The sequence below is a fragment of the Pseudophryne corroboree genome, chromosome 6 (genome assembly GCF_028390025.1).
Source record: "Pseudophryne corroboree isolate aPseCor3 chromosome 6, aPseCor3.hap2, whole genome shotgun sequence".
NCBI lineage: Eukaryota > Metazoa > Chordata > Amphibia > Anura > Myobatrachidae > Pseudophryne > Pseudophryne corroboree.
The window spans coordinates 252,561,449-252,583,393 of NC_086449.1; the positions used below are offsets into that span (position 1 = coordinate 252,561,449).

Below are 21,945 nucleotides of genomic sequence, written 5' to 3' on the forward strand. Positions count from 1 at the left end.
GGAAAAACGCAGGCGTGCCAGGAAAAAACGTGGAAGTGTCTGGCCGAACGCTGGGCGTGTGTGTGACGTCAAACCAGGAACGAAACGGCCTGAGCTGATCGCAATCTGTGAGTAGGTCTGGAGCTACTCAGAAACTGCTAAGAAATTTCTAAAACTAAGATACACTCCCAGAGGGCGGCGGCCTAGCATGTGCAATGCTGCTAAAATCTGCTAGCGAGCGAACAACTCGGAATGACCCCCATTGTGTGGCTGTAATGTTATTATTGTAAATTGTGAGTGTGAAGGTACAATACACTTTACAGCCAGGACAACATTATAACTCTCTTATTCTCCTGTTTCTCCAGAGTGAAGCTGATTGACAGACTTTCCAATGACTCAGTGAAGCTGTTCCTGGAACATGCACATAAACATCCAAAAGGTTTCATGGAGCTCCAGCCTTATAAAAAATCCATCCTAGCTGAAAGAGCTCTTCACGTCTTGGTAAGAACACTTACATTTCTGGTTGTTCCTAGAGGAACCCTTATTTTTTAATTCTTGACCCCTTATACGCCCAGTTCTCCTTTCTCCCACCCTGTCATTTCTCTCAAAATAGTGTTTGCTTGGCTTGTATAGTCACTTAGGCCTGATTCAGACATGGATGCCAATGCAGTAGCAAGTCGCAGCTGCTACTGCAAATTATGCTAATGCCAAAGCCAATGGGCTGTCTACTGAGATGCACACCAGATACCACTGTAATCCACTGTGATGCACAAATACTCACACATTGAGTGGACATTGGGCTGCACCATCGGACATTAGAGCAACCCTATGGTTGCTAAAAATGTCCAACTGTATATGGCCACTGGTACTAGTGGAACTGCGCCTTACAATGCAATCCCAGACAAAGGCACACGCCCAACACACCTGTCCACACAGCTGCCGATGAAAGCCCCCCCCCCCCCCCCCCACTCACTAACCGGGAATGACTATGAATCTCAATGTAATTCTTAACTGATTTCCCCGGCAGTAACCATTAGCATTGGCATCACTGTGGGTGGTGACAACAAAGTGCAGGATGTTACTCAGTGCACTGAGCTGGGTGCTTCACTGTGACATTATGTGCAGCACTAGCTCCTGTCATAGTGTAGGAGTTGAGTGCTGTCCTACAAGTCTGCAGGAGAAGCCCAGCATCCCCCGTACACCCCTAGAGTGATGAAAACAGGGGCTTCCCACTAGGCCACACCCCCACAGTGGCACAAGCGGAGGACTCCACGCCACTTTTGGTGAGGCCACACCCATTTTGACAAGACCACACACCCCTTTTGGGCTAGTGCGCCGTTGGAACGCGAGGGGGTTACTAATGGTCACACCATCAGGACACATGCACAGCGCATCTCGGACACATGTGCAGATTTAAAACATCAAGTAGATTTGTTTAGCTTTGAGGTATTTTTGCCATTGAGTGGTAAGTAGGGATGGACACCATCAAATGATGGCTGGGCTTCCCCCATCAAATCTTTCAATGCGATGGTAACTGACCATTACATCAAAAGAATTTGATTGAAGAAAAATATCACATGATTAGCGCATGTGCAAAAAATGTCCTGATTACGCATGCACAACCCTCAGCAGTATGGTAGCCTGGGATGGGACTATCGCTACACCATCAAATGTTTACCATTAGATGGCTGCAAACATTGGATGTTAAAACCAGAACCATCGCTACAGTAGGTGTAAATGTGTATATAGGTGTAAACTAAAGCTGAGTCTATGAATTCAGTCATGAATGTCAGCTATTTGCAAGTGTTGGGAGTATGGCCCTCATTCAAAGCTGATCGCACGTACCAACTTTTTGCTGCCCGTGCGATCAACTAGACGCCGCCTATGGGGGAGTGTATTTTAGCATAGCAGAGCTGCGACCGCTTGTGCAGCCCTGCTATGCTAAAAAAGGTTCCTGCAAAACAAGACCAGGGTAAGAGTTACTTACCCTGTGCGACGGATCCAGCGACGAAGGTCCCGGGATTGACGTCAGACATCCGCCCTCCAAACACCTGGATCCGCCTGCATTCGCCTCACCACGCCTTGAAAACGGTCAGTTGACACCCCAGAACGCCTCCCGCCTGTCAGTCAGTCTTCATGCGATCGCCGCTGCGATCACATTCTGGGCCGGCGGCGTCGCTGCCCGGCGGCCACCGTCGCCGGGCAACGACGCACGTGCACATTGCGAGTGCCGCGCAGCCGCAGTCCCGACGCGTTCGCACTGCAGCGAATAACCGCTGCATACGAACGGGTCGGAATGACCCTCTATGTCTACACATGCAGAAGTCTCTGTACCTGGACAGAACACCACATAAATATCACATATATAAATAGGCATTTGCTAGGGCTTTATAAATGAACAAGTAAAAGTAAAGTGATAAATATTAGGATTGAAGAATTAACTGGGACAATTTCTATACAAATATACCCCTGCTTTCATATGAGAATTATCTAAAGTGCTGTAAACTACCCCTTTATTTCACACAAATGGAATGTTACAGTATCCACAGAAAGAAATGCTTCTGCATGTTTACCGGGTGATATTGTCATTAGCACTGGATTAAGGTGTATGGGGCAGGGGCGTACCCAGAACTTTGTGGGCCCCTAGCAACATTTTGAAGGGTTCCCCATCCCAGTGCTTCTAGAAAGACACCTCTCTGTAGCAAATGTTAATTTCTCTTACGTGCTAGAGGATGCTGGGGTCCAATTTAGTACCATAGGATATAGATAGGTCCTTTGGGAGCCACTGGCACTTTAAGAGTTTAATAGTGTGGGCTGGCCCCTCCCTCTATGCCCCTCCTACCAGACTCAGTTTAGAAAATGTGCCCGGTCACAGCTAGGGAAGCTCCTAGGAGTTTTTCTAGTTTTATTTTCTAAGAGTTGTTAGGTACAGGAAGGCTGCTGGCAACAGCCTCCCTGCTTCGTGGGACTTAGGGGGGGGAGTAGAAACCAACTTCCTGAAGAGTTAATGGTTCTCTATCTCCGCTGACAGGACACTGAGCTCCTGAGGGTGCTGATCGCAAGCCCACGAGGCGACCGCTCACTCCTGCAGCACAGCTGCCACCCCCTAACAGAGCCAGAAGAAAGAAGTGTGGTGAGTACAGCGCCGGCATCCTGGATAGCGTGTCGCCGGCAGGTATGGCGACACAAGGGTGGGAGCGCAGCTCTGGAAGGCTGCGCTCCGTACAGCTCAGCAACACTTTGTGTAAGCGCTTTGAGGGGTGTCCTGAGCATGCACAATTCACCCTAAACTGGTCACTTAGCTACAACAAACACCTCAGGCCAGTATAAACAATTAGTGCGGGAAGCCGCACGCCATTGCTAGGGGCGGGGCTTCCTCTCAAAGCGGATCCAGCACTCACCAGCACCATTTTCTCCCTGCAGATACATAGGAAAGAACACTGACAGGGAGCGCTGCCCTCCACATAACTCCAGCATACCTCCGTGGTACCAGGGTGTTATAGACGGGGGGAGTGTGATACTAGTACTAATTACCCTATTAAGGGTAGTTAGTCTGCGCCAGGCTTTTATCATAATAACTGCCTACAGGGGCGCTGTGTGGCTGGCTCCTTATACTCTGTGACTCTCTGAAGGTACTCTGGGGGAAACTGTGTCTGACATTTTCCTGTGTGTGTTACACACATTACCATGTCTAAGGACTCTGTGTCCTGTGCTGCAGAGTGTTTATCTTCTCCTGAGGAGTCTATCCCATGTACTCAGGACTGCAATATGCTGTCTCAGCCTTCTGAATCCGAACCCCCATGGGTTGATTCTTTAAGGGGAATGATATCCCAGATTTCAAATAGGATGTCACATACTGAGAAAGAGACGCAGTTTTTTGAGAAAATCTGTAGAGCGTTTGAAGTTTTCAGCTCCCACTACTTCGTCTAAGAGCCCACCTACATGCCCGCAAAAGCCCAGATAATGCAAGCTGACACTGATACCGACTCTGATACAGGGGACGGTGATGGGGATATGCAGGGGGAAGATGCATCCCTTGCTAAAGGGGTGCAGCTCATGATTGAAGCCATTAGGGATGTTTTGCATATTACGGAGAAGGTACCTGAGCCGGAAGGGAATCTTATTTTACAGTAAATAAGAAATCCTCGCTCACCTTCCCGGCTTCCAAGGAGTTAAACTCCTTATTTGAAAAATCCTGGGAAAACCCAGAGAAAAAATTCCTAATCCCTTAAAGAATTCTCATTGCTTTCCCTTTCCGTGAATGGGATAGGAAGAAGTGGGAAAACCCGCCTATAGTAGACGCTTCTGTATCTAGGTTGTCTAAAAAGGTGGTTTTACCTGTCCCTGGTTCAACCGCCTTAAAGAAGCTGGCTGACCACAAAATTGAGACTACGCTCAAATCACTATACGCAGCTACAGGCGTGGCCTTAAGGCCCACTATTGCCTGTGCCTGGATTTCTAAAGCCATAGTAAAATGGTCAGGCACTTTACTAGAGGACTTAGATACTATGGATAGGAGTGACATTGACTTATTTTTACGTCACATACAGGATTCTGCAGGTTTCATGGTGGAGGCCATGAAGGACCTTGGCCTGCTTAATGCGAGGGCTACTTCCATGGCAGTATCGGCACGCAGAGGACTCTGGCTACACCAATGGACTGCGGCTGCAGAATCCAAGAAAAGTGTGGAGAACCTACCCTTCACAGGTCAGGCACTATTTGGGGACGCATTGGATGCATGGATTTCCACGGCGACTGCGGGTAAGTCAACATTTCTTCCCTCTGCAGCAGCACCGGCTAGGAAATCTTATCCTACGCCTTCACTGCAGTCCTTTAGGACCGCAAAATTTTAAAAATCCAAACCTCCCCCCACCTTTTTTAGAGGCGATAGGGCAAAATCTAGAAAACCTGCGCCACCAGGTTCCCAGGAACAGAAACCAGGTTCTGCTTCCTCAAAATCTTCAGCATGACGGTGGACCTCCCAGCCTGGAGATCGGACAGGTGGGAGCGAGACTAAAATATTTCAGTCACGTCTGGGCGTCATCATGCCTGGATCCCTGGGTGACAGATATTGTTGCCCAGGGGTACAGACTGGGGTTTCAGGAACTCCCACCTCACAGATTCTTCAAATCAGGCTTACCAGTTTCACTGACAGAAAGTGCTATCCTACAGGAAGCCATTCAAAAATTGGTATGAACAAATGTCATTGTTCCAGTTCCACCTCACCTAATAACCAAGGGTTATTACTCAAACCTGTTTGTGGTACCGAAACCGGACGGTTCGGTAAGGGCTATTTTGAACCTGAAGTCATTGAACCCTTACTTGAGGGTTTTTCAATTCAAGATGGAGTCTCTGAGAGCAGTGATCTCAGGTCTGGAGGAGGGGAAATTCCTAGTATCCCTGGATATCAAGGATGCGTACCTTCACATTCCGATCTGGCCGCCTCACCAGGCCTGTCTACGGTTTGCACTACAGGACTGTCACTATCAGTTCCAGACATTACCATTCGGCCTCTCCACAGCACCGAGGGTGTTCACCAAGGTCATGGCGGAGATGATGCTCCTCCTCCGCAAACAGGGAGTGAACATAATTCCATGTCTGGACTGTCTGCTGATAAAAGCATCTTCTAAGGAGAAGCTGTCGCAGAGTATTGCACTCTCAACTCAACTACTCCGGGATCAAGGGTGGATCCGGAACCTTCAAAAGTCACATTTGGAACCGACAAGGAGACTGCCCTTCCTGGGGATGATACTCGACACGGAAGTGCAGAGGGTGTTTCTACCACTGGAGAAAGCGTTGGTGATCCAATCAATGGTCCGGGATGTCTTGCGTCCAGCCCGGGTATCGGTTCATCAGTGCATTCACCTTCTGGGGAAGATGGTAGCCTCCTATGAGGCTCTACAGTACGGAAGATTCCATGCAAGGTTCTTCCAGCTAGATCTCCTGGACAAGTGCTCGGGATCACATCTTCACATGCACCAGCGGATACGCCTGTCACCGAAAGCCAGAATTTCACTCCTCTGGTGGCTGCAAACTTCTCACCTGCTCGAGGGCCGCAGGTTCGGAATTCAGAATTGGATTCTTCTAACTACGGATGCAAGCCACAGAGCTTGGGGAGCAGTCACCCAAGGGGAAAACTTCCAAGGAAGGTGGTCAAGTCAGGAATCTGTCCTTCCAATAAACATTCTGGAACTAAGGGCCATATACAACGGCCTTCTCCAAGCGGCACATCTTCTGCAAGATCGAGCCATTCACGTTCAGTCGGACAATATCACAGCAGTGTCCTACATAAACAGGCAGGGTGAACGAAGAGCAGGGCTGCAATGTTAGAGGTAACAAAAATCCTCCTCTGGGCAGAAAGACACGCGCTGGCACTCTTGGCGATTTTCATTCCGGGAGTGGACAACTGGGAAGCGGACTTCCTCAGCAGACACGATCTCCATCCAGGAGAATGGGGCCTCCATCCGGAGTTGTTTGCAGAGGTGACAAGCCGATGGGGTGTACCTCAAATAGACATGATGGCCTCTCGCCTCAACAAGAAGCTTCGGAGGTACTGTTCCAGGTCACGAGACCCACAAGCAGTGGTGGTGGACTCCCTGGCGAATCCATGGGTGTTCCAGTCAGTGTATGTGTTCCCTCCACTTCCACTCATCCCAAGGGTTCTCAAACTAATAAAAAGATCAGGAATTCCGGCGATCCTCATTGCTCCGGACTGGCCAAGAAGGGCTTGGTATGCGGATCTTCTGGCATTACTGGTGGAGGATCCGAGGCCTCTTCGCGGGACCTTCTACAACAGGGGCCGTTCACCTATCAAGACTTACCACGGCTACGTTTGACGGCATGGAGGTTAAATGCCAGATCTTAGCTCGGAAGGGCATTCCGACCAAGGTTATTCCTACACTGATCCAAGCTAGGAAGGGGGTAACGTCTAAACATTACCATCGGATTTGGAAAAAGTATGTCTCTTGGTGTGAATCCAAGAAGTTTCCTACGGTGGAGTTTCAACTGGGACGTTTTCGCCTCTTTCTGCAAGCTGGTGTAGATGTGGGCCTATGCTTGGGCTAAATCAAAGTCCAGATTTCGGCCTTGTCCATTTTCTTCCAGAAACAATTGGCTGCTATCCCTGAGGTTCAGACTTTCTTGAAAGGAGTTCTGCACATCCAACCATCCTTTGTGCCTCCTACGGCGCCTTGGGATCTTAATGTGGTGCTGCAGTTCCTGCAATCGGATTGGTTCGAACCTTTACAGGAGGTGGACGTAAAGTTTCTTACTTGGAAGGCGGTCACTCTATTGGCATTGGCATCTGCAAGACGTGTGTCGGAATTGGGGGCATTGTCGCACAACAGCCCCTACTTGATTTTCCATGAGGATAGAGCTGAGCTCAGAATGCGTCAGCAATTTCTTCCAAAGGTTGTGTCGGCTTTTCATATCAACCAACCTATTGTGGTGCCAGTGGCTACTGACACCTCACTTAGCTCAAAGCCCTTGGATGTTGTGAGGGTTTTGAAGATATATGTGAAGAGAACTTCTCGTCACAGGAAATAGGATGCTCTATTTGTCCTTTATGATCCCAAAAAGATTGGGTGTCCTGCTTCTAAGCAAATGAATTCTCGCTGGATCAGGCTTACTATCCAGCATGCTTATTCGATGGCAGGACTGCCGATTCCAAATTCTGTTCAGGCCCACTCTACTCGTAAGGTGGGTTCTTCCTGGGCAGCTGCCTGGGGTGTCTCGGCTTTACAGTTTTGCCGAGCAGCTACTTGGTCAGGGTCGAACACGTTTGCTAAGTTCTACAAGTTCGATACTTTGGCCTCTGAGGACCTAAAGTTTGGTCAATCTGTTCTGCAGGAACCTCAGCACTCTCCCTCCTGTACTGGGAGCTTTGATACATCCCTATGGTACTAAATTGGACCCCAGCATCTAGGACGTAAGAGAAAATAGGATTTGAATTACCTACCGGTAAATCCTTTTCTCGTAGTCCGTAGAGGATGCTGGGCGCCTGCCCAGTGCTTCGTATTCCTGCATAGTTACTTGGTTCAGTATTGTTGGTTCAGTCGTTGCTGAATTGTTCCAAGTTGGTTAGCTTGGCTTTCCTTTTTTGTTCTGTGTGAGCTGGTGTGAATCTCACCACTATCTGTGTATTTCCTTCTCTTGAAGTATGTCCGTCTCCTCTGGCACAGTTTCTAGACCGAGTCTGCTAGGAGGGGCATAGAGGAAGGGGCCAGCCCACACTATTAAACTCTTAAATTGTCAGTGGCTCCCAAAGGACCCATCTATACCCCATGGAACTAAATTGGACCCCAGCATCCTCTACGGACTACGAGAAAAGGATTTTCCAGTAGGTAATTAAAATCTTATTTTTATACCCCATAATAGTGCCCTAGTTCATTTTCTGAACCATAGTAGAGCCTTATTTAATGTTATGCCCCATCGTAGTGCCCTAGTTTATTTTACGAATCGTAGTAGTGCTTAAGTTCATCCTATGTCACGTTTCAGAGCGGCCAGTACACATTATGCCGCACAGTACCCCCACTTCACATTATGACATATAGTGCTCTCCGTTAATATTGTGCCTCATTATAGTGCCCCGGTTCATATTATATAACATGCCCTACAGTTCACTTATACCACACTACAATGAGCAGGTCCAGGGGCATACCTAGATATAGTGCAATCGCCAAGGAAAAAAGTTCGAAAGGACCCCAATGTACCACCCAATGGTAAAAAAATGTATATAACACATGTAACTTTGGCAGGGAAGTTGGGCCCTCTCAGCTCTGGGCCCCATAGCAGCTGCACTGCCTGCACCTATGATAGCTACGCCCTTGTTGTGGGGCCCCAACCAGTAAAATTGTTAATATGATCTGCTGGTGATATGATAAAAAAATATAAGGGCAGATGTATTAATCTGGAGACGGCATAAGGAAGTGATAAACCAGTGATATGTGCAAGGTGATAAAGGTACCAGCCAATCAGATCCAATATGTAAATTAACAGTTAGGATCTGATTGGCTGCTGCCTTTATCACCTTGCACATATCACTGGTTTATCCCTTCCTTATGACTTCTCCAGGTTAATACATCTGCCCCATAATGTGTAAATACACAATGTAGTGCCCCCAGCCCCCAGTACTCATTGTGGGGCAGATGTATTAACCTGGAGAAGGCATAAGGAAGTGATAAACCAGTGATATTTGCAAGGTGATAAAGGCACCAGCCAATCAGATCATACTGTTAATTTACATATTGGAGCTGATTGGCTGGTGCCTTTATCACCTTGCACATATCACTGGTTTATCACTTCCTTATGTCTTCTCCAGGTTAATACATCTGCCCCTGTGTTACACAGAAACCCCAGTTTACACATGCCACATTGCCCCCACACTCGCAATGTGTGTATGCCCCCCCTCCTTGTGTGGGGGTTCCTGGGCCATCGGCACTCCAGCTGCCCCTCACTTATCATATATGGATGCATATAAGTTACAAGGTATGGTGAGAAATATGGCGTTCCCTCACACTTATAAAAAGCAATTATACAAATAAGGCTGGCTCTGTACATTGCCCATGTTATGTTTATTATATGAAAAAGGATATAAGATATTTTCTTTTCATAATGGGAACTTAATAGTGTGAAATTAAGGGTATCACTATTTTGTTAGGATATCCCAATATATGGAGAAATAACCACACAACACCTGGATCTCTTGGGACCTTTGGTTGGATTTATTGGAGAAGAAAGCATTTCCAGAATCAATAGAAAGCATCTGCTGCTCCACCTGGATGAGCTGAAGACATATTGTTTGTCTGAGGAATTCAGTGGACACCTCAGTCAGATCTTGGTAGAAGACGACATGCTTGGGTACATGTAATATAATTTCTTTCTTTCTATCCTATGGTCTGCACAACAATTGGTTGTCAGTGCTGTGTCAGGCAAGATTTCTCCAATCACAGCTGTCTGGTCTGTCATACTGATGACGCGGGACAAAATAGCAGTCACATCCCTGTTGGTAGTTCCAGTTCTACCAGTGAACATGATCTTGCTAGCAAATGTGGTTATTGTGAAGTACAGAATTGATATGTGCATTGTAAGTGTTACAGTGCTTTATCCAAAAGATGCAAAGTCGCTAGAAAATCAAAGTTTTCAAGCCCAAATTACTAAGTGACTGTCCAACATTATCTTTTTAATTTATATATACTAAATGACAAATGTAATACATGTGGTACAAAATATCTGCAAACCCAACATAAAAAAAAAATCACAGAACAAATAGTCTTGTTGTGAAATGTGAAATAGCTGCAGTCGCATTTATCTGGCATACCGGTAATAACCTGCCCAATGCTACAGATAGTACCCCTTAGCTGTGGGTACCAGCGTAATAATAAAATTGTGCATGATCAGGGAAAAATGCATACTTATCCGGGATTTGTTTTTGCCTGCCTGAGTTAGGCAAAATAAATCCCTGATAAGTGCCAGCATTGGGGCTAATTGGTTTGGTCAGTTATCGGCAGTAAATTACCACTGCTAATTGGATACCGCCCATAGGATCTAATTCAGTATGGAACACATCAGCGATTTACATGTGTTTTACAATCACTGTCCAGCAGGGGCGTTTTAAGAGAGGAGGAGGCCGGTGTTCAGCCTCCCCCGTTGGGCCCCCTCCTCTCTGCCCAGAGCGCCGTAGAGTCTGAGCACTAGAGGGCTCAGACTCTACTGCGCATGCGCAGATCTCTGGGAAGATGGCGCGGCGGCCATTTTCCCTGAGATCTCTCTACTGCGCATGCGCAGAACGCCGTGAAAATGACCGCTGGGCCATTTTCACTGTGTTCTAGCGGCGCTGCGGATGCCGGCGCTGGACTTCGGAGGGGTAAGTATTTTACAAATGGGTGCAGTGTGTGTGGTGTGGGCCCCCTCTGGACTCAGGGGCCCGTGTGCACCGCACACACTGCACCCATTATAGAAACGCCAGTGCTGTCCAGCACAAAGGGAATACCAAATTTAAACTAAAAAAAAACACGTGCGGATACTTCCTTTAGTTTTACTAGAATTTCTTATCAGTGATAGATATGTTGTCTTCAGCGCCTCCTCTCTCACTATCACTAGATCATGTTCTCCGTCTGTGTCTTTACAAAGTTTGTGCTTACCTATGTTCTGCCCAATGGCACAAAACATACCCAGAAAGACTAAAACATCTCAATATGTATAGCAGAGAAGGGAAAGAGGGGACAGGATAGAAACTTTCAAATATATCAAGGATTTTAACAAAGTCCACGAGAGAAACATTCTTCAAATGAAGAGACGCAATAGGACACGAGGACATGCACTGAGACTGGAGTGGGGGAGGTTCAGGGGAAATCTGAGGAAAAATTACTTCCCAAAAAGGGTAGTGGATAAGTGAAATAGCCTCCCATCAGAGGTGGTAGAGGCTAAGACAGTAGAACAATTTAAACATGCATGGGATAGACATAAGGATATCCTTACAAAGAAATAAGGATCAAATAAGGTTTAAGATAAAAATATAGTAAAAAAAAAAAAGGGGGCAGACTAGATGGGCCAAGTGGTTCTTCAGCTATCAAATTCTATGGGGTATATTTACTAAGGTCCCGATTTTGACCGAGATGCCGTTTTTTCATCAAAGTGTCATCTCGGTAATTTACTAAGCAATAATCACGGCAGTGATGAGGGCATTCGTAATTTTTTGGAAGTCCAAGAAAAAAATTACGAATGAATACACCATCGGTCAAAACGCGGCTGTTTAAGTATGAATCTCGGTCATTTACTAAGAAGTGCAAAGCAAAAAAAAATAAAACACTGCCGTGAAAAATTACAACTCGTAAAAAAGTGCTAAAAAAAAACAGACCTGCTTTTTTAATCCGTGATTGTATAGGCATGCAGGGATCCATGAGATCCGTGCATGTATATCAGTGGGAAGGGGTGGGAAAGTGGTTATTTTCTTAAAAAAAATTGCGTGGGGTCCCCCCTCCTAAGCATAACCAGCCTCGGGCTCTTTGAGCCGACCCGGGTTGCAGAAATATGGGGGGGGAAATGACAGGGGTTCCCCCATATTTAAGCAACCAGCATCGGGCTCTGCGCCTGGTCCTGGTTCCAAAAATACGGGGGGACAAAAAGAGTAGGGGTCCCCCGTATTTCTAAAACCAGCACCGGGCTCCACTAGCTGGACAGATAATGCCACAGCCGGGGGTCACTTTTATATAGTGCCCTGCGGCCGTGGCATCAAAAATCCAACTAGTCACCCCTGGCCGGGGTACCCTGGGGGAGTGGGGACCCCTTCAATCAAGGGGTCCCCCCCCCAGCCACCCAAGGGCCAGGGGTGAAGCCCGAGGCTGTCCCCCCCATCCAATTGGCTGCGGATGGGGGGCTGATAGCCTTTTGTGAAAATGAAAAGATATTGTTTTTAGTAGCAGTACTACAAGGCCCAGCAAGCCTACCCCGCATGCTGGTACTTGGAGAACCACAAGTACCAGCATGCGGCGGAAAAACGGGCCCGCTGGTACCTGTAGTACTACTACTAAAAAAATACCCAAAAAAAGACAATACACACACACCTTGAAAGTAAAGTTTTATTACATGCATCCACACAAACATACATACATACTTACCTTATGTTCACACGAGGGTCGGTCCTCTTCTTCAGTAGAATCCATGGGGTACCTGTTGAATAAATTCTACTCACCAGATCCAGGGTACCATGCTCTTCGGATAATCCTTTTGTAATCCACGTACTTGATTAAAAAAAAAAAACGGAGAGCCGAGCCACGCACTGAAAGGGGACCCATGTTTTCACATGGGTCCCCTTTCCCCGAATGCCAGAAACCCACTCTGACTGATGTCTAAGTGGGTTTCTTCAGCCAATCAGGGAGCGCCACGTTGTAGCACCCTCCTGATCGGCTGTGTGCTCCTGTACTGTCTGACAGGCGGCACACGGCAGTGTTACAATGTAGCGCCTATGCGCTCCATTGTAACCAATGGTGGGAACTTTGTAGTCAGCGGTTGACCGAAAGTGACCTCACCGCTGACCACAAAGTTCCCACCATTGGTTACAATGGAGCGCATAGGCGCTACATTGTAACACTGCCGTGTGCCGCCTGACAGACAGTACAGGAGCACACAGCCGATCAGGAGGGTGCTACAACGTGGCGCTCCCTGATTGGCTGAAGAAACCCACTTAGACATCAGTCAGAGTGGGTTTCTGGCATTCGGGGAAAGGGGACCCATGTGAAAACATGGGTCCCCTTTCAGTGCGTGGCTCGGCTCTCCGTTTTTTTTTTTTTTATCAAGTACGTGGATTACAAAAGGATTATCCGAGGAGCCTGGTACCCTGGATCTGGTGAGTAGAATTTATTCAACAGGTACCCCATGGATTCTACTGGAGAAGAGGACCGACCCTCGTGTGAACATAAGGTAAGTATGTATGTATGTTTGTGTGGATGCATGTAATAAAACTTTACTTTCAAGGTGTGTGTGTATTGTCTTTTTTTGGGTATTTTTTTAGTAGTAGTACTACAGGTACCAGCAGGCCCGTTTTTCTGCCGCATGCTGGTACTTGTGGTTCTCCAAGTACCAGCATGCGGGGGAGGCTTGCTGGGCCTTGTAGTACTGCTACTAAAAACAATATCTTTTCATTTTCACAAAAGGCTATCAGCCCCCCATCCGCAGCCAATTGGATGGGGGGGACAGCCTCGGGCTTCACCCCTGGCCCTTGGGTGGCTGGGGGGGGGGACCCCTTGATTGAAGGGGTCCCCACTCCCCCAGGGTACCCCGGCCTGGGGTGACTAGTTGGATATTTGATGCCACGGCCGTAGGGCACTATATAAAAGTGACCCCCGGCTGTGGCATTATCTGTCCAGCTAGTGGAGCCCGGTGCTGGTTTTAGAAATACGGGGGACCCCTACTCTTTTTGTCCCCCGTATTTTTGGAACCAGGACCAGGCGCAGAACCCGATGCTGGTTGCTTAAATATGGGGGAACCCCTGTCATTTTTTTCCCCATATTTCTGCAACCAGGGTCGGCTCAAAGAGCCCGAGGCTGGTTATGCTTAGGAGGGGGGACCCCACGCATTTTTTTTCGCCGTTTTACAGTGTTTATTTAAAAAAAAAAAAAAAATGAACCCCAGCACGGATCACACAGATCCGGCCGAGATTCATTGTGATAAAGTCGGCAGTGTTTTGCTAATCACTGCCGTAAAAAACGGGAAAAAAACACGAATGACATCGACATCGGAACAAATGAAAAATCCGAATACGACAGCTTAGTAAATTAGGCGTAATAAATTAAAAAAGTTGCAGTTTTACACTTTCGATGTCATTCGTGATTGAACTTTGACCTTTTTCCGAAAATTACGAATGTTAGTAAATATACCCCTATGTTTCTATGTTATATTGATAAAAACACACTATTAATAATTTACCTTTCAATGTTCTATAGACATCCCACTCAGTGGACACAAAGACACATAGAACAAATTGGGAGGATGATCTTTCATCTGACTCCAGAAAACATTAATTCTGTGCCCAAGGTAAGAGTCTGATATTAGTATTAGGTTATTATTATGATGGTGTCTGCATATATTGTCATGCCTTTTTGGTCTCCTTATTGCTTCTTTTTTAGTCTTTTATCATAAATAACTGTTTTGGATGTGTTATTCATTTTCATGGCTACACTACACCTACATTTTCCAAACACATTATTCTCAATATGGATTAACTACAGCTGCACATCTGGTAGCTCAGTTAGGATGGGAGCTACAGAACCTAGGTGGTCACCAGTGTTTTAGTGGCATCTCAAACACTGAGGGGGAGTCATATCAAACCTTCTAGAGAGATGAAGTGGAGAAGTTGCCCATACCAACAGATCAATTTCTGACATTTTATAGACTGTGCTAGATAAATGATCACTAGAAGTTGGTTGGTTGCTATGGGCAACGTTTCCATTTTATCTCTCTAAAAGGTTTAATACCTTTGAGAGAGATGAGTTACTTAAGGGGAGATGTATCAAACCTTTGAGTGAGATAAGAGGACTGACTCAGACTTGGATTCGTGGCTGCAGCAATATGCAAATGCTAGTGTCAGCCTTCCCTTGTACTTCAGTATACCGGAATATACCAGCCCTGAGATGCCCACTTTCAGTGTCCATGAATGGTGTCATTTTGCTGGTGGTTCTAAACAATCCACCATCAGCGCATCATCGTGCTCACCACTGACACTTGCACCAGCCTATGGGAGACAGTGTCTCCTTCGGATCTCCAGCTAAACGTGGCCGCTGTGGTACTGTGTCTGAGAATGCAGCCGCTTTTATTAACCCTTCCGCAGCACTCCCATAATATGCCCATGAGATGGTCTATTTTTGAGTTCACTTCAGGCCATCACTGTTTCTAATGCCAATGATCCTGTATGCAGCAGCATATGGAGCTGTACACTCAGGGTAATACATGCACCATACGGGTTTTCAGGACTTTTCGTGCATGTGTGGTATAAAATAATCACTCAGCTGCACTAACATGGGCACTGCGTCCAACTCTAAATCAGGCCCAAAGTGAGAAGTTGCCTATAGCAACCGGTCAGCCTTTAGCTATCATTTGTCTACTTAGTCTATAGAATGACAGAAGCTGCTGGTGACTTCTCCACTATATCTCTTTCGAAGTTATGATACATCTCCCCATTCAAGGGGAGATGTATTAAGCCTTGTAGAGTGGTAAGTGGAGAAGTTGCTCTTCCATCTACCCTGAGGCCAGCGTGTATGTGTCCAGACTATACACACAACAGTAGTGACCTGCAGGAACACACATTCCCCCCTACCCCCTTTATATACTTGTGTAATGTGCTGCTCATACATCTTGTGGATGGAATTGGAGCCCCTATATTTATTACTGTATCTGTTGGCTTGTTGTAAGGATGTGCTGACACCGGACATTTTGGAATGGCTGCTAGAGAGCCAGAGAGAATGGGAAGCTAGTGACATTGGGAAGATCTGTACCAGACAAAGCTTACATCTGCAGGGCAGGACATGGAGGAACAAGATGGTCTTGACATCTACTTTAACCACGAGTGGTTTTAGAGGCAATCGAGGTGAGATTTTGTGAGGGTGACTGTGTTACTTTAAGGCTTCTGACAAGTTCACTTCTTGTAATACTTGTTTGAATCAAAATAATGTCAGCTCACCATGCTGTAAGTATGTGTATCAGATGGGAACACTACTCTTCTGTACTGAATGCTTCCTCATGCAGTAAACCCTCCTCATCCCTTGGTGGCTGACAAAGTCATTGCTATATTACCCTAATACTTATTTCTCTATCGTCCTAGTGGATGCTGGGGTTCCTGAAAGGACCATGGGGAATAGCGGCTCCGCAGGAGACAGGGCACAAAAAGTAAAGCTTTACGATCAGGTGGTGTGTACTGGCTCCTCCCCCTATGACCCTCCTCCAAGCCTCAGTTAGATTTTTGTGCCCGGCCGAGAAGGGTGCAATCTAGGTGGCTCTCCTAAAGAGCTGCTTAGAAAAGTTTAGCTTAGGTTTTTTATTTTACAGTGAGTCCTGCTGGCAACAGGATCACTGCAACGAGGGACTTAGGGGAGAAGAAGTGAACTCACCTGCGTGCAGGATGGATTGGCTTCTTGGCTACTGGACATTAGCTCCAGAGGGACGATCACAGGTACAGCCTGGATGGTCACCGGAGCCTCGCCGCCGGCCCCCTTGCAGATGCTGAAACGAGAAGAGGTCCAGAATCGGCGGCAGAAGACTCCTCAGTCTTCTTAAGGTAGCGCACAGCACTGCAGCTGTGCGCCATTTTCCTCTCAGCACACTTCACACGGCAGTCACTGAGGGTGCAGGGCGCTGGGAGGGGGGCGCCCTGGGAGGCAAATGAAAACCTTTTTTGGCTAAAAATACCTCACATATAGCCTCCGGGGGCTATATGGAGATATTTAACCCCTGCCAGAATCCACTAAAGAGCGGGAGACGAGCCCGCCGAAAAAGGGGCGGGGCCTATCTCCTCAGCACACAGCGCCATTTTCCTCACACAGCTCCGCTGGTCAGGAAGGCTCCCAGGCTCTCCCCTGCACTGCACTACAGAAACAGGGTAAAACAAGAGAGGGGGGGCAAAATTGTGGCAAAACTATATTATTAAAGCAGCTATACAGGGAGCACTTATTATAAGGCTATCCCTGTCATATATAGCGCTTTTGGTGTGTGCTGGCAAACTCTCCCTCTGTCTCCCCAAAGGGCTAGTGGGGTCCTGTCTTCGTTAAGAGCATTCCCTGTGTGTCTGCTGTGTGTCGGTACGTGTGTGTCGACATGTATGAGGACGATATTGGTGTGGAGGCGGAGCAATTGCCAAATATGGGGATGTCACCTCCTAGGGGGTCGACACCAGAATGGATGCCTTTATTTATGGAATTACGGGATAGTGTCAACACGCTAAAGCAGTCGTTTGACGACATGAGACGGCCGGACAATCAATTAGTGCCTGTCCAGGCGCCTCAAACACCGTCAGGGGCTGTAAAACGCCCTTTGCCTCAGTCGGTCGACACAGACCCAGACACAGGCACTGATTCCAGTGGCGACGGTGACGAATCAACCGTATTTTCTAGTAGGGCCACACGTTATATGATTTTGGCAATGAAGGAGGCGTTACATATTGCTGATACTACAGGTACCACAAAACAGGGTATCATGTGGGGTGTGAAAAAACTACCTATAGTTTTTCCTGAATCAGATGAATTAAATGAGGTGTGTGATGAAGCGTGGGTTGCCCCCGATAAAAAAATGCTAATTTCAAAGAAGTTATTGGCTTTATACCCTTTCCCGCCAGAGGTTAGGGCGCGCTGGGAAACACCTCCTAGGGTGGACAAGGCGCTCACACGCTTATCAAAACAAGTGGCGTTACCCTCTCCTGAGACGGCCGCACTTAAAGATCCAGCAGATAGGAGGATGGAAAATATCCAAAAAAGTATATACACACATACAGGTGTTATACTACGACCAGCTATAGCGACAGCCTGGATGTGCAGTGCTGGGGTAGCTTGGTCAGAGTCCCTGATTGAAAATATTGATACCCTGGATAGGGACAATGTTTTACTGTCTTTAGAGCAAATAAAGGATGCATTTCTTTATATGCGTGATGCACAGAGGGATATCTGCACACTGGCATCACGGGTAAGTGCTATGTCCATTTCGGCCAGAAGAAGTTTATGGACGCGACAGTGGTCAGGCGATGCGGACTCAAAACGGCATATGGAAGTTTTGCCGTATAAAGGGGAGGAGTTATTTGGTGTCGGCCTATCGGATTTGGTGGCCACGGCTACAGCCGGGAAATCCACCTTTTTACCTCAAGTCACTCCCCAACAGAAAAAGACACCGACTTTTCAACCGCAGCCCTTTCGTTCCTTTAAAAACAAGAGAGCAAAGGGATATTCATATCTGCCACGAGGCAGAGGAAGGGGGAAGAGACAGCAACAGGCAGCTCCTTCCCAGGAACAGAAGCCCTCCCCCGCTTCTACAAAAGCCTCAGCATGACGCTGGGGCTTCTCAAGCGGACTCGGGGGCGGTGGGGGGTCGTCTCAAGAATTTCAGCGCGCAGTGGGCTCACTCGCAGGTAGATCCCTGGATCCTGCAGATAATATCTCAGGGGTACAGGTTGGAACTAGAGACGGATCCACCTCGCCGTTTCCTGAAGTCTGCTTTACCAACGTCCCCCTCCGACAGGGTGACGGTCTTGGAAGCCATTCACAAGCTGTACTCTCAGCAGGTGATAGTCAAGGTACCCCTTTTACAACAAGGAAAGGGGTATTATTCCACTCTATTTGTGGTACCGAAGCCGGATGGCTCGGTAAGACCTATTCTAAATCTGAAATCCTTGAACCTGTACATAAAAAAGTTCAAGTTCAAGATGGAGTCACTGAGAGCAGTGATAGCGAACCTGGAAGAAGGGGACTTTATGGTATCCTTGGACATCAAGGATGCGTATCTCCACGTTCCAATTTACCCCTCACACCAGGGGTACCTCAGGTTCGTCGTACAGAACTGTCACTATCAGTTTCAGACGCTGCCGTTCGGATTGTCCACGGCACCTCGGGTCTTTACCAAGGTAATGGCCGAGATGATGATTCTTCTTCGAAGAAAAGGCGTATTAATTATCCCATACTTGGACGATCTCCTAATAAGGGCAAGGTCCAGAGAACAGCTAGAGATGGGATTAGCACTGTATCAAGAAGTGCTAAAACAGCACGGGTGGATTCTGAATATTCCAAAATCCCAGTTAATTCCGACAACACGTCTGCTGTTCCTAGGGATGATTCTGGACACGGTTCAGAAAAAGGTTTTTCTCCCGGAGGAAAAAGCCAAGGAGTTATCCGAGCTTGTCAGGAACCTCCTAAAACCAGGAAAGGTGTCTGTACATCAATGCACAAGAGTCCTGGGAAAAATGGTGGCTTCTTACGAAGCAATTCCATTCGGCAGATTCCACGCAAGAATTTTCCAGAGGGATCTGTTGGACAAATGGTCAGGTTCGCATCTTCAGATGCACCAGCGGATAACCCTGTCTCCAAGGACAAGGGTATCTCTTCTGTGGTGGTTGCAGAGTGCTCATCTATTGGAGGGCCGCAGATTCGGCATACAGGATTGGATCCTGGTGACCACGGACGCCAGCCTGAGAGGCTGGGGAGCAGTCACACAAGGAAGAAACTTCCAGGGCGTGTGGTCGAGCCTGGAAACGTCTCTTCACATAAACATTCTGGAACTAAGAGCAATCTACAATGCTCTAAGCCAGGCAGAACCTCTGCTTCAAGGAAAACCGGTGTTGATCCAGTCGGACAACATCACGGCAGTCGCCCATGTGAACAGACAGGGCGGCACAAGAAGCAGGAGTGCAATGGCAGAAGCTGCAAGGATTCTTCGCTGGGCAGAGAATCATGTGATAGCACTGTCAGCAGTGTTCATCCCGGGAGTGGACAACTGGGAAGCAGACTTCCTCAGCAGACACGACCTTCACCCGGGAGAGTGGGGACTTCATCCAGAAGTTTTCCACATGCTGGTAACCCGTTGGGAAAGACCAATGGTGGACATGATGGCGTCTCGCCTCAACAAAAAACTGGACAGGTATTGCGCCAGGTCAAGAGATCCGCAGGCAATAGCTGTGGACGCGCTGGTAACGCCTTGGGTGTACCAGTCGGTGTATGTGTTTCCTCCTCTGCCTCTCATACCAAAAGTATTGAGAATTATACGGCAAAGAGGCGTAAGAACGATACTAGTGGTTCCGGATTGGCCAAGAAGGACTTGGTACCCGGAACTTCAAGAGATGATCACGGAAGATCCGTGGCCTCTACCTCTGAGAAGGGACTTGCTTCAGCAGGGTCCCTGTCTGTTTCAAGACTTACCGCAGCTGCGTTTGACGGCATGGCGGTTGAACGCCGGATCCTAAAGGAAAAAGGCATGCCGGAAGAAGTCATTCCTACTTTGATTAAAGCAAGGAAGGAAGTAACCGCGCAACATTATCACCGCATTTGGCGAAAATATGTTGCGTGGTGCGAGGATCGGAGTGCTCCGACGGAGGAATTTCAACTGGGTCGATTCCTACATTTCCTGCAATCAGGATTGTCTATGGGTCTCAAATTGGGATCTATTAAGGTTCAAATTTCGGCCCTGTCGATTTTCTTCCAAAAAGAATTGGCTTCAGTTCCTGAAGTCCAGACTTTTGTTAAGGGAGTGCTGCATATACAGCCCCCTGTGGTGCCTCCAGTGGCACCGTGGGATCTCAATGTTGTTTTGGACTTTCTCAAATCTCATTGGTTTGAACCACTAAAAACTGTGGATTTGAAATATCTCACATGGAAAGTGACCATGCTACTAGCCCTGGCTTCGGCCAGGAGAGTGTCAGAACTGGCAGCTTTATCTTACAAAAGCCCATATCTGATTTTCCATTCGGACAGGGCAGAACTGCGGACTCGTCCGCATTTTCTCCCTAAGGTGGTGTCAGCATTTCATCTGAACCAACCTATTGTAGTGCCTGCGGCTACAAGCGACTTGGAGGACTCCAAGTTGTTGGACGTTGTCAGAGCTTTAAAAATATACATTTCAAGGACAGCTGGAGTCAGGAAATCTGACTCGCTGTTTATACTATATGCTCCCAACAAGTTGGGCGCTCCTGCGTCTAAGCAGACTATTGCTCGCTGGATTTGTAGTACGATTCAGCTTGCACATTCTGTGGCAGGCCTGCCACAGCCAAAATCGGTAAAAGCCCACTCCACAAGGAAGGTGGGTTCTTCTTGGGCGGCTGCCCGAGGGGTCTCGGCATTACAACTCTGCCGAGCGGCTACGTGGTCGGGGGAGAACACGTTTGTAAAATTCTACAAATTTGATACCCTGGCTAAGGAGGACCTGGAGTTCTCTCATTCGGTGCTGCAGAGTCATCCGCACTCTCCCGCCCGTTTGGGAGCTTTGGTATAATCCCCATGGTCCTTTCAGGAACCCCAGCATCCACTAGGACGATAGAGAAAATAAGAATTTACTTACCGATAATTCTATTTCTCGGAGTCCGTAGTGGATGCTGGGCGCCCATCCCAAGTGCGGATTATCTGCATTACTTGTACATAGTTACAAAAATCGGGTTATTATTGTTGTGAGCCATCTTTTCAGAGGCTCCGCTGTTATCATACTGTTAACTGGGTTTAGATCACAGGTTGTACGGTGTGATTGGTGTGGCTGGTATGAGTCTTACCCGGGATTCATAAATCCTTCCTTATTGTGTACGCTCGTCCGGGCACAGTACCTAACTGAGGCTTGGAGGAGGGTCATAGGGGGAGGAGCCAGTACACACCACCTGATCGTAAAGCTTTACTTTTTGTGCCCTGTCTCCTGCGGAGCCGCTATTCCCCATGGTCCTTTCAGGAACCCCAGCATCCACTACGGACTCCGAGAAATAGAATTATCGGTAAGTAAATTCTTATTTTAAATGTGTCC

At 47.5% G+C, this 21,945-nt stretch overlaps 1 protein-coding gene across 2 annotated transcripts in view; it reads left to right on the forward strand.

Moving 5' to 3' along the window:
- Positions 1 to 21,945, forward strand: part of STRC (stereocilin) — a 146,630-nt gene that overhangs the window by 100,548 nt on the left and 24,137 nt on the right. For both annotated transcript variants that reach the window (XM_063925879.1, XM_063925880.1), the window contains exons 21-24: positions 345 to 480; positions 9,638 to 9,837; positions 14,421 to 14,511; positions 15,886 to 16,060. In XM_063925879.1, the coding sequence (XP_063781949.1) occupies positions 345 to 480; positions 9,638 to 9,837; positions 14,421 to 14,511; positions 15,886 to 16,060 (602 nt within the window). The remainder of the gene's footprint in view (positions 1 to 344; positions 481 to 9,637; positions 9,838 to 14,420; positions 14,512 to 15,885; positions 16,061 to 21,945) is intronic.